The following is a 16834-nucleotide window of genomic DNA, read 5'->3' on the forward strand; positions in this document are numbered from 1 at the left end:
ATCTTAATATAACAAAAGAAGTGAAATTTCAACAGTATGTGTTAGTTTTTCTTCAATGATTAAAAAAAAAAAATAAATCCTGCAGTAGTAAATAAAAGATATGTGCTAGTGTGGTTCTTTGTGCTTAAAATGTGAGAAGAAAATGTGAAGAATTACCAAAACCGTCCTGGCAGCTCATTTCCCACACTTTGCTGTAATTATAAAACAGGATTGTGGCCCAAAAGAAAAAAACTTCTATAGCCTATGGTCATTAAATAGTCATTTTGTCATTTAATTTTTTTTTTTACTTAATTACTTTGATGTATGGCCATGGGAGAGGTCTTTATCAGCCAAGAAAAAAAAGCACCCATAAAAATTATTAAAATAGATTTTTAAGTCCAGAGTTTTCCAGAGTCGTCCAGTGGGCCGGACTGGAGTCTTTCCCGTGCTGTTTCTTGTCCTCAAGCCTAAACATAAGGCTTGATATGCTTAAACTACTTTTTACATATTTTAAATCTTTCTAATAGTGGGCCAAGTTTCTGGCTACATCAAACCAGAAAGTCAGCAGATTATCACGACACAGAAGCTTTAAGTGTGAGGCTGTTTCGAGACAGAAAGAAAAAATTGATTCTCGAGGCGCTGAATCTTTATCCCATTTAAAATCCGGTCTATCAGATACTTCCCTTGTTTTAATAGCCCTGCTGCACAGCTTCCTGCCCGGTCTGAGTCTCAGTGCATTGCTTTTACTATATGCTCCCCCCAAGAGTGTGACTTTCACATTGTATGTAGAACAAATCAGTGCAGAATATTAAATATAAAGCCTGCTTAGATCTTCTGGGAGGCGAGCAGTGCAGTAAAAACAGCTTATAAATATTTAAATTGACAAATCTGAGCCTAGCCAGTAATGAGAAAGTGGGTTTAAATTATTCGTTATGACACAACAAAGAGAATTTGTATAAAATAACCAGATTCAAACGTCACAACAAAAACAAAAACAGCAAAGACGAGGATTAGCGGGAGGTGTTTCTTTATTCTCCGACTCCTCTGCAAACACTAGAAGCTGAACTTTGCCAAACATCCTTCACAGACATGGAGAGAAGTTACTAATGTACCTCCGGTGGCATCTGCTTCCCCAGTTCATTGTGTGACACCAACAGTTTTTACCACTATCACACTTTAGGACACACTGAAGACGCCACTGTGCAGAACTAATGCTGTAATGTTGCAACAATCCATGGAGGATTTGTTAGAAAACGCTTTCATACTAAAAAATGGGGGGTGGGGGGGGATGCAGCCACGAGTTGGGAGCACTAATGGCTACAAACAAAGTTGTTCTAAGCCCGTCCCACACAGACAAATCCTTTGTTTTTCAAGTCCTCCTAGAGCAAACTCCTCCTTGAAATGTTTGGGTAACTTTAAATCGTCAGTGGTATGACTCACGTCTTACCGGCCACATTAGTGTCACGCAGAAAGATGGGCACTGTGGGCAGAGCTGGCCGGTACAGCGGAGCTGGTGGTAACACAAGCCACAGTGGTGCTTCTTTTTTAAGCCCTGCTCTCTTTTTACCATTACTGTAAATCCACTGTTTACCGTCTCCTCTGGGAAGGCAGGCAGAGAGATAAGAGAGAGGGAAGAACAGAAGATGTAAGAGAGCGGTAGACAGGAATAAAGGGAGCAAGGGAAGGGGTGAAGAAGAGGTAAAAAGAGCAAAGTAGATGAAGCAGAGAAAGATGTGAAGAGGTCGTGAGATAAGAGGGAAGGGTGGACTCGACAGAGTGAGAGTGATAAATAGGTAGAGACAGAGCACAGTGGGCCTGTCTGACCCTCAGATCCCCTTGAACTGCAGGAAGGCGGCTTTAGTCATACAAATCTCAATTTTAGAGGAAATCGTTGGCATAATTTACTAAGAACATCTTAAATTAAGAGACCCAGACCTTGTGTGTAAAGAGACTGAAGACTCGGGATTTTTCAAACTGTGCATTTAACCTGTGTAAGATATGTCAAGGACATTATTACTTCAAGCCAGAATAACCAGTCTACACAGCATTTTAGCATCTTTTAGCTACTTTTTTGCTTGAATTTAACTCTTACTGCTTCAATTTAGTCTTACTGTTCCCATTAACCTCGTTAGCATTTAGCTAATTAGCCATGGTTTTCATAAAATGCCGTTAAAGTCGTACTTACAATAGCCCAGTGGCCAAAAACATGTGTTAATGGTGTGAAATGGTGCAGTTCACAACAACTTATTGAGTAACATGATGACACTGGATCACTTACACACATATCTAATCTGAGTGTGCTACAGTTGTAACCTGCACAGGGTGTCCTATAACAGCTTGTATAGGCTCCAGCTTAAAAGAGTAGATGGATAGAGGAACAGCCAGAGAGAACAGATGACAAGGAGTATCTGCGGCATATTATTAACTAATTAATAAGGTTATTAATGTAAAAGTGGATATAAAAAAATCTCTTTTTAGATGAGAAAATACCAAAGATGCAACAAAAATAACAAATTCACAGAAAGACTGAATAACTGTATAAATGATTGGCTGATGCTACTGGGAATGTTTCTATGGTTCAGACACCAACATCTGCTATTTCAGTGTATTCCTCCTACTGCTCACTGTGGCTGTGATAATAGAAAGCTGGCGTTCCCTGTAACACAAACCAATCAATGGATTATAGGAGAGTCCATAATCTATTTCTTATGGATAAATGCTTTTAAAACAACTGAATAATTAAACAAACCTAGACAGAGAGTGCCTGGCTTTAGCACATTAACAGATGTAATGTGCTGTGTAAACACTATTTCAGAATTTCAAAGATGGGCAGCCTCATTAGAGAGAGTAACCTAATTATATGCACAATTAGGAAGGTCGCTGTGTGTTTGTGTGTGTGCCAGAAGAAAAGAAGGACGACAGAGGGAGAAAAACAAAGCAGTAGAAGAAGAAGCAGATCAAAGTTCAAAACAAATTAAAAAAAAGAAAAGAAGAAGAAGCGAGGAAAGTTTGGGGACAGCATATGTGTGGAAAAGGCTGCTGTTCCTGTAGCCTCAAGGCAACTCAAGGATCATCACACACACACACACAAACACAGGCATTGACACTTCCTGTAAACAAACATGAGTTCTTACACGTGCACACATTCAGCAGGCACTCCTTTGCCACCGACCTAATAGAAACAGACTGAGCTAAAAACCCAGCTGATCCTTCACTGGCTTAACCTCTCAGGTCAGAGCATGGATTCCCCCAGCACGCGCACGCACGCACGCACACACACACGCACACACACACACACGCGCACGCACGCACACACACACACACACACACACACAAGCATCAGGTGCAAAACAAAAAAGGGGATCAGGTGCAAAAACAGAGAGATAAGAGAGACAGAAGTGATGGAGACTGAACCCTGGAATCTAACCTGGGATTGTAATCCACCTCTGTGGTTCTAATTTAGAAATCAGCTAATTTACAAGAAAAGTTAAAATATCTTCACTTGATTATCTTTAATGTTGCGCCTCTATTTGCACCTAGAACACAAAATGCTGCTAAACGCAGCAAGTCCATGTTCATGTTCATCCAGCACAATGGCCTAAACTGTGAGCAAGACAATTTTAAAGGAGAAATGCAGCACATCTCAGGTTTCAGAGCCTTATAATATACTATTACTGATCATTCTGACATCATGTTAAGTTTAGCTGTGCTGACTTTAGCTTTAGATAATGGAAAACTGTAACAATCAATAGTGCTGCTGCTCACGCACAAAAACAACACAGGCTGACGCAAAATTGCAGGCATGTGTTCACAGTCCGAGTACACTGTTATCTGTGAGGTGCACGTGCTCAGATTAAGGTTAGAGACGCACGGCACGTGAGCCCGGACATTACGCAGCAGAGACAGAGAGGTTTATGATCAAAACAAGCTGTAAAATCATAAAACCTGTAAGACAAAAAAAACAAAAAAACGGAAGTAAAGCGGGGCGAGTAAGTCGATGAGCAATCTGTCAAGGAAATGAACTTTTTTAATTCAGGTGATGAGGATGTTTACCACTTCATATATTAATAATTTACTAAGACAAAAACAAAAATAGCAGTAATACGAAGGACTCATTTTGGCCTTTAGAGTAAAAATGCATCGACTTAAGTATTAAAACGTTTTAGAAAGTTATGCAAGTAAAACATGTAAACCTACATTCGATCGCTTATAGTAAATCTGCGCATGCTGTTATTGTGCTGCAGCTTCTACTGCAGTGTCCCTACATACAGGAAGCCATTCACATTTAATTGATGCAAGCTTACCATCTCCATTATGCTGTAATGCAACAACGCTGCTTGTACATTATTGTACATTTAAATCTTGGTGTAGGAAATAAACAAATTTCAAAAGTTAAAAAACAAAATAATTGTTAAAAACAAACTGACGGAAATCATAAACGATTTGATGGTTTAATCATTCTCAGGAATATCAAGAGAGCAATAAAAACTGGGAGGTGCATTTGTCAAACTTCATAAGTGGATGGAGTATCCGCTCTGCCAGACTGCACTGCTCAACACTCTTCATGTTACAGGCTGTTTATCCTGGGAAGCTGGATTCAGGAATCCCCGCTGTGGTACCAAAGTTGTTATGGAGGAAACTTATACTAGCTACATCTGGAAATCACCCGCAATGGAGAGCTGGTGGAACACACCTATGCATGCAAGTAAGTAATTGCAATCCTAGAAGGCGTATTTGTGACGAGATTTCACAAAAGTTAAATAATAATAATAATAATAATAAAAATTTCTGCAGGCAAATCTAAGACCAGAATTTGTGCATGACGTTTTGACTGAGCGGGCTTTAGTTTTTCAGATATTGTTTTGCTGTTAAAGATAACAGCAGGCATCTGTTAGTAACAAACCTCCAGTGTGCAAAACACTGAAGGGAAGAAAGATGCAGAAAAGCCTGAGTGTTGTTTCAAATCTCTCCAAGACAGTGAAATGGATATGATTCATATGAGGTGTAAAATATGATTACAAGTGGGCGAGTATGAGTCACTCCTGCCACTCACTGCACTCTACCTTTCTTGACTTTAGCAATTGACAAATCTATAACAAGCACACTGAACTCAGGCCTTTGGATTCAAAGTTTTCTTGCCCTTTTCTTTCCAACAGCATCACGCGCACTCAAAGCTTTGCTGCTTGGTCCCAGGAGGACAGGGAAGAGCTCCACGGGTAACACCCTGTTGGGTCGAGGGCGGGTTTTTGACACGAGAGGAGGAGGGGCCAGTGCAGCAGCTGGTGCTGTCACTGCTGGACGCCATTTGACCGTGGTGGATGCACAGGGCTGGGGAACATCTGAGGACTTTGTTCCCAAAGAGGAGAAAATTGAACTCCTGAGAGCATTATCGCTGTGTGGAACTGAGGGGCCTCATGTGGTTCTGTTAGTGATTCCTCTTATGGACTTTACCGAGTCTGAGAGGAAAGCAGTAGAGAGAAGGATGGAAATCTTCACCTCTGCTGTCTGGAGACACACAATGGTGTTGTTCACTTTTGGAGACTTGCTAAAAGAAAAAGGCTGCAGCGTACAGGAGCACATCCAAACAGGTGGCCCTGCTCTGAAGTGGCTGATGGAGAAATGTCACTATCGATACCATGTGCTGGATAACAAGGCAGCTGTTAATTGCACGCAGGGGGGACTAAAGCAGGAGGTGAACAGAAGTGGAAGGAGACAGGAATGGACTTGGCTGAAGAAAACTGACAAAGAAGCACGAGGGGTGAGCACCGGAGGCGAGCTGGATAGGAGACGAGAAGGAGAGCAGCAGCAAGTGAGAGAGCTGCTGAGCAAAGTGGAGGATATGCTGGAGGAGAACGGGGGGTGGCACTTCTCCTTTCACATGTACCAAAGGCTGGAGGAGGAATGGAAACGCAGAGAGCAGCAGCTGAGAGCTTTGCTCGAGGCACAGACAGAAGTGGGAAGTGCGAGGAGAAAACAAAAGACGGCAGAGACAAAGGCAGAAGTGGAGCCAGAACAACAGCAGAGTTTGGAGGCTGAAGAGCAGGAACAAAGCCGAAAGAAAGAGCTAGAGAACAAGGAGGGATGTGTGCAGAGGGAGATAAACACAGGGGAAGAGCGAGAAGAGGGAGTCGAGGTGGAGCTGATGAGACTGAGCAGTGAGGAGGAGAGGTGGGATACGAGCTCGGAGAGCGGGAGGGAGAGAGAAGAAGAGGAGGAGAGAGAAAAGATGAGGGGGCAGCTGGATGAGGAGAACACTGAGGTAAAGACTGGAACAGTGACTTCATGTTGGCCCAGTGGGGGTCCAAGGTTAGTTTTAAAGCCAATCAGGAGGCTGGCCTAAGGCAGTAATAACCACCAACTCCAACAACAACATCTGGTCATTTACTCTCGTGTGCTGTAACAAAAACTCTTGTCATGTGATCACCCATGAGAAAATAAACAAGAGAACAAATCCGGGTCTTCACAGACCTACACGCAGCCACAGGCCGTTTACAAAGACTGCCTTCACAAAGCTGAGCCAACTGGCTTCACATTTATATTTAGTATAGACATGAGAGTGGGAAGGAAGTGTATGTCCCAAAAAAATGTCAAACTACTCACCGAGTGTATTTAAAGGACTAAAATGGTATCAAGTCATTAAATAAATACTGTTTTTTTTTCCATTTGCATTGCGTGTCAGTCATTGGTTCCATTGGTTATAACTGCACATATACCAGTCTGCTTCTAAAATCATCAGGAATGTGAGACACTGTGTGATTTCAGTCCTCACTTTTCTAATTATGCACATCTCCAAACTGTTGCAACAGTTCCTAATTTTAAAAATATTTGCAGCACTCTTGCACTCGAGTAATTAAAATCCAATTTCCCTTCTTGGGGTAAACAGACACAAATAAAGAAACTCTGCTATCTGGAGAAAAAGTTAGCGGATGAACTCTGATAAAGGAGGATGCTTTCTTAACACCGCTCTCATTATTTTCCCCTCTTATATTTTTAGATTTTCAATTTGTAAATAAAATTGAGGCACTGTCACTCCATTCGAGGTTTTCAGCCTAAGCCGAGGGACGTGTGCTGTGCCACCCATTTCATTAAATCTCAGCAAACTGTCAATTGGCTTCAGGGGATTGCCGTCTCTCTTCGACTGACAGACTGTTAATTCTCATCTCTGGCTCGCAGTCATGATGCCGTGCGAGGTCATTTGTGCCGTAAGCAGCGAGGTCACTGTCTGCCCAAGACACCAGGCGTGACCAGAAAAGGCCATTTCAAATGCACATATTCAGATAAATATTTCATTAGGAGAGCTCCAGACTGTTCAGATTGTTAAGAAAAAATAAATCCAACCCAACTATTCATAAAAATTTGTTTTTTGTTTTTCATTTCTTTGCCATTTTTGAAGCAATGCAAAGATTTTCAACACTGTATTAATTAGTGAGCGTTCAGACGCTGCATTTGTTTTCATCCTGCCGCTTCTTTTAATTAGATACAGAAAGCTGCTGTGATATTAATTTGGTCCAAGAAGTCTGCTGTCTCCAGACATGAGCTGCTGAGATTTGTGTTTACAGAGCTTCACTGGAACCAAACGTTACACCAGATGCTTTCAGCAGTCACCTCTTCCCAGGCAGACTGTGTGATCTATCAGTGATCGAGTTTATGAGTTTAAATACAAAATGTCATAAACTCCTTTTAATAGAGATTGCTTTAAAACTAACCCACCTTGCTACCTCTGAACATTGATGTCAGAGGCCCATTAAAACCAGTTATTTTAGGATGAATGGTGGGCCCTAACATACAAACTCACTTGCTAAAGTTAAAAAAAAACGAACGAACGCCGGAAAGTTTTATTTTTCCAAAAATCACGACCTTTTTTAATCAGTCGGTCCAACAATAAAAGCTTTCAGCTGACCCCGCAGCCGTGTTCTTAGAGCTGACAAAATTGTTAGTGTGTAACTGCTGCCAGTAATCTTCTATTTGATAACACAGTAAAGTTCCTCCTTCAAAGTCTCTGTGTTGACATCTCTGACGAAATTGCAACTCATCTGGAATTTGATACCTTGTTATGATTTTTATTGGACTTCGTTGCACAAGATGAAGTCTGACACACGGTTGGGTGAGCACTATCAGCTCTAAATATGCCGTGAAATTCCTTATCAAGACAAACCGTGGCTGGGAACAAAGTGTTTTGGGAATAGTTGCCAATTAGTGAATGAAAGGTTTATCTGCAATCAGTGTTATGTAATAGCAGATCGCTATTGGTCAGGAGTCCACACTTCAACATAAGAGGTGCTTGTGAAATGTTAAAGAGTACAAGTGAAATTATTAAACAGAAGAATTGGAAAGGCGTTCACCTTTAATAGTAATATAGTGAATGACGTGGAGCTATAAATAACCCTCTGCACCTTTTATTTGTCTGGCTCCAATAGCTGCTTGAGGTGAGCACTCGTCTGGGCCACTGCTGTTGCTATGAAACAACTGACAACCCATTTAATGTGCAGCACTGGTGAGCTAAAAGCTGAAATATCTTTGACTTTTAGCGCTGGAATGTGCTCCGCTCGAGCAGCAAGAGGTATGAGTGGCGTCCGATAAAGCTGTAGCCCGGTCACAAACTCAGCTTTAGTATATCTGCACAGACTCACTGTCAATGACAGGCTCAGCGTGTACTTAAATGCTAGTGCTCACCTCAAATGACATGGTCATGACTACGACAGTGTTTCCTTAACATCTAACATAGCATCTCCCTTAACTAACGTTTAATGTTAGTCGTCTTGTCTCTGTGGTAATTATCTCACATTTGAGTTTTTCCTGTTTTGCTGTGATTGCTGGTTTTCCCCGTACATCTCTTTTGATCTTTTTCAGAACCTTTGATTTTGTTCAAATATGCCTAATCCTTTAAAAGTCTCCAATTAATCCCCTGCGTATCCGTAGTCAGATCGTCCTCTTCAGAGGGGTTTACTGTGAAGCAAGATTAATGGGTTAGCAATCTATGTTGAGCTTGTCTGTGTGACAAAAGTGCCCATCTTTTTACATGACTAGGCGAGCTGGTCATGTAAAAACAACACACACGCGCGATGAATACCTGTTCAGCCATCACATTAGAAACAAACAGCAGCACTGAGAGCCCAATCGGCATTAAAATAACTCAAACTCAATTGCTTATTTTCTCACTCTGTGATTTCTGGCAGCATTAACCTTTTGTCTTGCTTGTAACTGTGTTGCTATATTATTTTTTATGTTTTTTATAGATTTTTTTTTTTTTAAACCCCATTTTATTATCATTACCTGATAACATCTGTGACTGAAGTAGGCGGCACTCATAAGGATCATTTTGTGTGAAAGAAGACTCATATGACGTGTGAAACGCCCCCATTCATGCGAGCAGACAGAGAGACTGAAACAGAAAGCCCGACTTGACAGAGAAACCTGATAATTGCTGTTGTGATGCCCATTATCTCTGACTGGAGTAGGAAAGCCTGGCTTTATTGAGCCGCCTTTGTAGTATACCCCTCTAGTTATTTTCATGATCTTTGTTTAGGATCATGTTGAGGCTCCTTGTTTAGGCTTTAAGTTTTTATCTTTTTTTGCTGGCTTAATTAAGAAGGGTTTTTTTTGTTATTTCTTGCCTCAGTGTCCTGCCTTTGGTTCCTATCTAAAACCATATTTTTGAGACGTTTAGCTTTGCAAAGGTGGGTGAAAAGTGTGAAAACTGAGAAAAGCAGGGCATCATTTTTTTCTCCTTTCTCTGTACTTTGCACCAAAAAGCATGGTGTTGCAAGTCATTAATAATGAAGAAGGGGTCAGAGTGTTAATTTGAGGTCTAAATCTTTAGACGTTACCCATGACCGGCCATACCCCACCGAAGTAAGACAGTTAAGCAGAGGTGTGAGGTCAATGTGTTTCTTTGACGTCCAATATCAGTTCTTTGTGATTATAGCGACTGAATGTGGAGAAACAGACGAATTGTTGAGACTTTTTTTTTCTTAACTGACCTTAAGCTGCAGTGTGCTTGAGATAAAATCAGCCTGTATGTGACACATGAACTAAAAGTGAGTTTGACACCCCCGGTCTCCACACGTCCCACAGTCTGGTTGATAAATGGACTCATAAGAGGTTTCTAGAGGTTTCTGATACTACTCGTCGTCCTTTGAAGTCGCTACCATCACTTAAAAGTTTCACAGAACTGCTAAAACTTTTGCAGCCACCAGGATAACAAAGAAACAAACAAAAAAAGCGAACTGAATCAAAGCTGCTAATTTTCTCGTATTCTTTTTCTATTGTTTCTTCAACATTATCACAAAGCACTCACCACAGTCGTTGAGATACACAGTTTTACATGTTAACCTGGCCTAGAAACCTAGTAAGCTTGAGGCGCTAGTAAACCACATCTTTGGCCCTTTAACAAAAAACTATACCTTGATGTTACAAAGTGCATAAGTTGCAGCTTTTTTGTCTTTCTCAGCAAATCTACAAAAAAAGCCACAGCTTTTGTTGACCTTGATGCTGAAGTCCATTCTTGTTTCCTCACTGATACAAAGGTGCTTTCAAGATGTGATTAGCTCAGTCTAGAAGAGACTGACAGACAGACAAAACCAGTGAGCTTATTTGACCCCAGCTGAAAATAATACTCTGCCAACTACAAAAAAGAAATTGTTACTAACCAACACGCACATAAGTCATAATTACGTAAATGCTCACGTAAATGCAAAAGTGTCCGACTGATCTGATTAATGCGGTTCTGTCTTTCCTCTCTTTGCTGAGGCACTGCTGTGTGCTTATGCAGCCTTGTATCCATGCATGACGTGACAAACAAAACAAAGACACTAGCTGTGTTTTCTAGATAAAAGAGATGAGCTCGTAATGGAAGAGATGAGTACCAAGTGAATGCTGCATATAACTGTAGTTTATGTGAGGTCATACAGGCCTCTCACACACTGTTCAAGGATTTTTCTGGCATGTCTCCATTTACTCACTCACCTTCCCCCTAGCTTCGGGCTCATAAACAAGTCATACGCTAGTCATCTTAACACCGCTGAGCTGAGACGACCCACGGTGCCGCTTCATGCTCTAAAACGATTCAGTGCAAGGTGACTTTTTCGGCTATTTTTTTGCTCTGATGCACTCCGCTGTGGATCTTTACTCCATTACATCCATCCATCACACACCCACTCACAAGATTAGAGTGCACTGACAAACTTTTGTCACTATCTGTTCTTCTTGGAAGTTGAGTCATAAACTGAACATAAAATATAAATTTACAGAACCGAGAATTACATCACACTGTGTTTTACACCGAGTAAGTTACCATTCGGTTAACACACCAGCTCCTGATGGTATATTGTTAGTCAAGCATCTGAAATACTAAGTAACTATTTCTACACAACACTAATTAAAGTAGGATTACACATCTCTGACAGCCTCAACTGAACATTTTGTTCCTCAAATGTAACTTCTGCAGTCAAAGCGTATGACGGAGGACAGGCAAGCAGTGTGGGCTTGGACCAGATCACAGCAGGATCGGCCAGCAGAGCTACAGTAACCGCCCGGGCACAGAGCCCAGCTGAGGGTGAGGGGACCACGGGGCAATGTGAATTAGATACACAGAGGAAGTGATGGATAACTAAAGAAATAAGAGTAACAGATGAAACACGGGCTGTATTAGGAGAGAGTTACATAGAGGGCAGCAGAGGAAGAGAAGGAGTAGAGAGTGAAGAGTGAAAGCAGCGAGTGTCAAGAGATCTACTGGTTGTCAGAAAGAAAAAAAAAAGATGGGAAATAGACGTGAATTGAAGCTCCACAGCTATTTTTTTCAGAGGGGTGAGCATCTATGGTATTAAATATAGACGTTGTCCCAGTATAAAGATTTAAATGTTTTAAATCGCATGAAAAGAAAACAGCAACAGAGATAGAGCTGAATAAACTGGTGTAATTCAATTTTAACATACAAGTAATATATGCAGGTAGAAAAACTTGAGACTATGGTACAATTCATCAGTGAAATATCGGCATGAACATGTTTCAAATACACTTTTCCCATATGGCTCTTCACTTAAAAGAAACATTTTCTGTGTCTGAATCATGTGGGAAAACAACTCCGTAGGTTTTTCTGTGTCCATCAATTTTTGCATGCTTGGCAGCAGATTTCAACAGCGTTCCCAAGCAAAGCACTTAAAACACGACAGGTCACACGGCCACGAATGCCGCACTTTCTATGGTGTTTCGCTGGAGTTACAGTAGAAAAAATATGTTTGGGCGGGCAGGCAAAAATGTTATCACCCGAGATCTCTGATGCCACGAAATGAAAGAACACATCCGCTGTGGCGCTCGGCTGGAGGGCAGACAGGGCATCAGCAAAAACACTCTGAAAGAATTACCTTGTATTGACTCAATGCACAGTGAAATCAAGCTGAGCAAGTGCATCATTATATTACAGTCATTCAACTTTTATTAAAAAAAACTGAACAAAACTTTAAAAAAACAACTTAAAGAAAACATGATGTAAATTTTACGAGTGTGAAAGCATCTAATCAACCGGTGACCTGCGTTAGTCGAGAGCTGCTCGATGCTTCGTATCAACTGTGTATATTTGTTTTGTTGTGTATTTATTTTGAAAGAGAACAGTCATTTCTGCCACTGCGAAGTTTATACACGACAGGCATGCGCTGCTGGTCTCCAAGGTTACCATCGAGCACAACAGTTGTTGGATTTCATTGTGAAATCGACACTAATTGTAGACATTAGCAAATGGTAGTCTTGTGTGTACAATGTTTGAAAGCTCAGTGAGCTCAGAAAAAGCACAAAACAAATGAAGAATGCAGACCAGCTGCGCACTGAGTCATACACATGCTTTTAAATACGTGTGCTGATACACCTAACTGACGCAAGCAAAAGTACTGAAGTGCATTATTGCAGCTGGGTTTCTTTTGACTTACAACATCAGTGCTGCTCTAAGAGATGCTGGTGATTTAACACATTAACTCATAATGAGTGGAAAATAAAAACCTGGCACGAGCTTTAATGTTTTATCATCTTTATGAAAGCAAAACAGCAGCATGAGAGTTGTTAGAGTACTCTATGTAAGTAAGCATGTTATGGATCAGTCACACTACACGCTGTTGCCTGAGTGGCGACACATGTTGTTCAGGGGAATACTGCAATGGCTACCTGCACTTTATAGTGGTGCAAAAAAAAAAAAAGGTTGGCCTCTTTAAAGCAGGTCTTAGTTGATAAGCATAATATTTTGTGTAGCTGCAACATACACTTAGGGTCTCCCATAAGTCTCTAAATTAAGAGGCAAACACTATGGTTGGTTGGTTGAGTAAATACAATAAAAGTGCCGTTGTTTGGCTCGAACAGCTAATGATAACTGGTAGAAAAGTAAAGGTTAGGACAGCCTATTGGCTAGCTAGAGCTAGGATAGTTGTGATGCTTATGAGTTTATGCAAGATAAGATAAGATGATTCACCTCTGAAAACGACAAATCGAATCACAATGGTAAATTAACAGTTTAGAGTTCAGTAATATGGCCTCATGTTACAGTCAGTTTTCTGCAGTAACTTGATTTCATACGTGTCCTGTATACACAAAACTAGCTTTATGAAATCGTGGAGAGGAATTGAGAAAACTAATTTCCTCAGCCTCAGTTTTGTGGCCGTTTAACCCTGGCATAACAAGGTTTCTAATGAGCTTGTTCCCTAACGAGCTTGTACATGAGAAAAACGAACTTCCAATGCGACCTGGGAGTATCTCAATTTAATGTAACAGTTAAAATAGGTGTGTAATTCTTTCCGAATCAGGTGGTGGGCAGGAGGGAAATCTGATTATGGACCTGCTGTTTTTATAAACAGTGTTAGGGAGACCAGATTGCCACGGTACATCTGTTTTCTGTAAGTGCTTATTTACGTTTCCATGAGTGACCTGGCTTTTTAAGTGGATGCACGCTGAATCCCTGACAGGGAAATTATGAAAACATGAGTAATGTCACAAGCTAGTCAAAGAAAAATGAGAGTGAGGCAACTTTAAGGACTGCACTCCACCCATAACAGCTCCAGTGAAGCTGCTAGGTGGCAAACAAAAGAGGATTGCACATGTGTGAACGTGGCAAACTGCAGGAGTGTGAATGAGGAAATTGCTTAAAGACCAAGTGAGAGCTGCCAACTTTCCATGATTAGAAACATTAAGAGGAGGTATTCCAAGGGCATAAAAATTAATCCATTACATCACGTCTCTGCTGTTTTAAAGGCCAGGATTCCTGAACACTAATGCAAACCCCTTGACCAAAGTCATGACATCGCTCTGACAAGATGTGCAAACAGGACACATCTGAAGTTTTGTCATCTAAACAGTGCAGCTTGCTTTTAACAGGAACAGGTGGACGTAGTCCATGGACAGACTTTAGCTCCTCTTCGTATGTCACAAGGGAAACCGCAGAGCAGAAACATCCAGATCAACAAGAGAGATGGCGGCGTTCGGACTATCAGTGCCTTCAGGTACCTTTAACTCGGCTAATAGCTTGGAGCGCAACAGCAGTTGTTCTGCAGTGCCGCAAAAAATAAGTCAAGGAAATGAACTGATAAACAGTTGAATAAGCTGAGGGAGTTTCATTCATCGGGGAGGAAAATGCCGAAAAGACACCGAGAGAGGGCCGAGAGACATTTAAATAGAACTGAATCCCTGAGAGCGCACAAAAGGAATCCAGCCTGTCAGTAAATTGGTAATGTCAGGAGGCCAAATTGAAGTGTTGATTAGCGGCTGTGCCTACAGCTTCCTGAACAAAGAATGAAGGAGACGAAGATTGTGGAGGATTATCTTGCTCTCATTCATTACTGCTCTCCTTCGTTACAAAGCCGGGGAGTGATTGGATCGCCCTGTTAATAACATCGGACCTGTGGGCCTCACTGTGTGTGCGTTTGTGTGTGTTGGTGGCAGATTTAATAAATGAAAACAATGCTGTTTTGAGTCATCAGAGCCTGAACACTATCAAAATCATTCCTCTGGTTTATTTTATTTATTTATTTTCTATTAAAGTGGAAAGATTACACACGCACCCAAATAGTTTTGTGCATTTACCTACAAGTAAAGGCAACAGTCTAAGGTAATATTCTTCTTCTATGTCACCCAAACAAGGCTCCAGTGTCTGGGAAAAGTGTGGCTCACAGTCATAGTTTTGTCTGTGGCAGCGTTAAACATGGGATTTATGGGTTTGTAAAAGGCAACTGCTGAGCTTTCAAAACTAATTTTGGCTTCTAAGCTTCTCATGCTTGCATAAATTTGTCTGGTGGCTGGTGCTGCGCTGCATAAGAGGCTGCAAAGCAAAACTGATTCACCTAAAGCCCTTTCCCTGGCTTAAAAGACTTTTAAAAGTTAATTGACGAGGACTTGTGTCTTTCTACAGTTCTATCCCCTTTCCATTAAAGGATGGCATCTTACTGTATGTTGGCTCCATGTCCGAATGAGCGCCCGGGTCGCCTTCTTATAAGAACTCGAAAGGCCGTCATGTAGCTTCACCAAGTCTGAACATGTACAAAATAACAAAGCTGTCTCTCTGGGGTTGTTCGTGTGGGCCGTGCACACCTGCTTTTAGTGACCATGCACACCGTGGCTCTCTCCATCATTGTTTCGGGTATGTCTGGATGAAGATGTAAGAACCGTTAAGTTAAAAGTGACCCCCTGTGTGAATGACAAAATGCCATCACTTAATGAAGCCTGCAGCGTTCTGTATCCCATGCCGGGGGAAAAAAGCCTTACGAAACACACACAAAAGCTCAGGACGGGACAGACGGGGAAATGGATCAGTCCTGACAGAGAGGCAGGATAAATGGGGAGATAATCAGGTGTGAAATCACAGTGATTTCTTTCTGCAGTAATTCAGTCTGTCTCTCATCTTCTCTCAGCATGAGGGCCATTTCTGTTTTACACAAAAACCAACACAACTGATAGCAGAACTTTTAACACGCATACTGGTGGTACAGTGGGGAAATGTTAATGCGCCGGCTCCCATGGCTATGTCACTATTCACAGATTCACAGGGAAGCATTCAGCATTTGAGACTTTTTTTCTCCTCGCTGTAGACTACTTCAGACTGTGTTTGCCATTAGTTAGCTATAGGAAAGCTATAATTGTGCTTTTAAAGTTGCAAAATGCCACCAATGTTGTGGACAAGGTGAAAAGTACACATGTAACACTTCATCCTGTGTTGAATTTAAAATACCTCTTTGCCCGTTATTGACCTTTTTCTCCGGCACTAAGTTACACAAAATTAATGTCAAGCAGCTCTTACATTAGTAAGAGCAGGTGTGCACGGCTCTGGTCTTGGGGGTGTAGATCGATATGAGCCCATTAATGTGATGGAATCAATGAAAGAGAAAAGAAATAAACAGAAAGGAGGAAAAAAAGCAGCCGAAGAAAGAAAGTGGGAACAGAAAACAGTCAGGAGACACATACTTGCTGCAGACACGCAGCACAGTTCAGCAGACACGCAGTCATACGAGTCTGAAACCATCTAAAAAAAACCAACTCGAGTTAATCTGGTTTTACAAGTAGGCAATTAATTTGCAGTGCAGCTGATCTGCTTAAATAGTCCACTTATTTTGAGAAGTTTAGAAGCTGAACCAGGTCATCGCTGTAACTGAAACACTGATGCTGGACTTGGGATTCTCAATTAAAGTTGTATAATCGACTCGGGCAAAGGCACCACTCGACAGCAGTTGAGCTGTTAGCCACGGTAAGGTCATTAGCTATTTTAAGTCGACAAGCTTAAGCCTGGAAAAGGTTACCCCAGTTTCTCTCTAAAGCTCTTTGAATGAAGCTGCATAAAAGCCAGCCAGTGATTATTGCTGTGAGATCATAGATTATTGCATTTTTAGGC

The 16834-nt window shown here is 41.3% G+C and overlaps 2 protein-coding genes across 12 annotated transcripts in view; one reads left to right on the forward strand and one right to left on the reverse strand.

Annotated features, from left to right (window-relative positions):
• Positions 1-16834, reverse strand: part of LOC146553815 (SPRY domain-containing SOCS box protein 4-like) — an 87419-nt gene that overhangs the window by 13342 nt on the left and 57243 nt on the right. The gene's annotated exons all lie outside the window — the stretch shown is intronic.
• On the forward strand, positions 4501-6602 carry LOC146553816 (GTPase IMAP family member 7). Of its 2 annotated transcripts, XM_085254556.1 has the most exons (3): positions 4542-4684; positions 5136-6147; positions 6199-6602. In XM_085254556.1, exons 1-3 carry the CDS (start codon positions 4609-4611, stop codon positions 6317-6319), a joined length of 1209 nt encoding a protein of 402 aa, XP_085110682.1. In that variant the 5' UTR covers positions 4542-4608; the 3' UTR covers positions 6320-6602. The 2 variants fall into 2 exon arrangements, with proteins under 2 accessions (XP_085110681.1, XP_085110682.1); XM_085254555.1 differs by having other exon boundaries at positions 4501-4684; positions 5136-6602.

The sequence above is a fragment of the Mchenga conophoros genome, linkage group LG18 (genome assembly GCF_057382185.1).
Source record: "Mchenga conophoros isolate Kocher_MC1m ecotype Shallow Benthic linkage group LG18, M_conophoros_male_GT1.1, whole genome shotgun sequence".
Classification (NCBI taxonomy): Eukaryota; Metazoa; Chordata; class Actinopteri; order Cichliformes; family Cichlidae; genus Mchenga; species Mchenga conophoros.

Excerpts from the sequence above, each read along its gene's own strand:
- LOC146553816 (XM_085254555.1), top strand. The coding sequence starts at position 4,501 with ATGGAGTATCCGCTCTGCCAGACTGCACTGCTCAACACTCTTCATGTT. Across the intron at positions 4,685-5,135 it reads GAACACACCTATGCATGCAA|CATCACGCGCACTCAAAGCT; the intron begins GTAAGTAATTGC and ends TCTTTCCAACAG.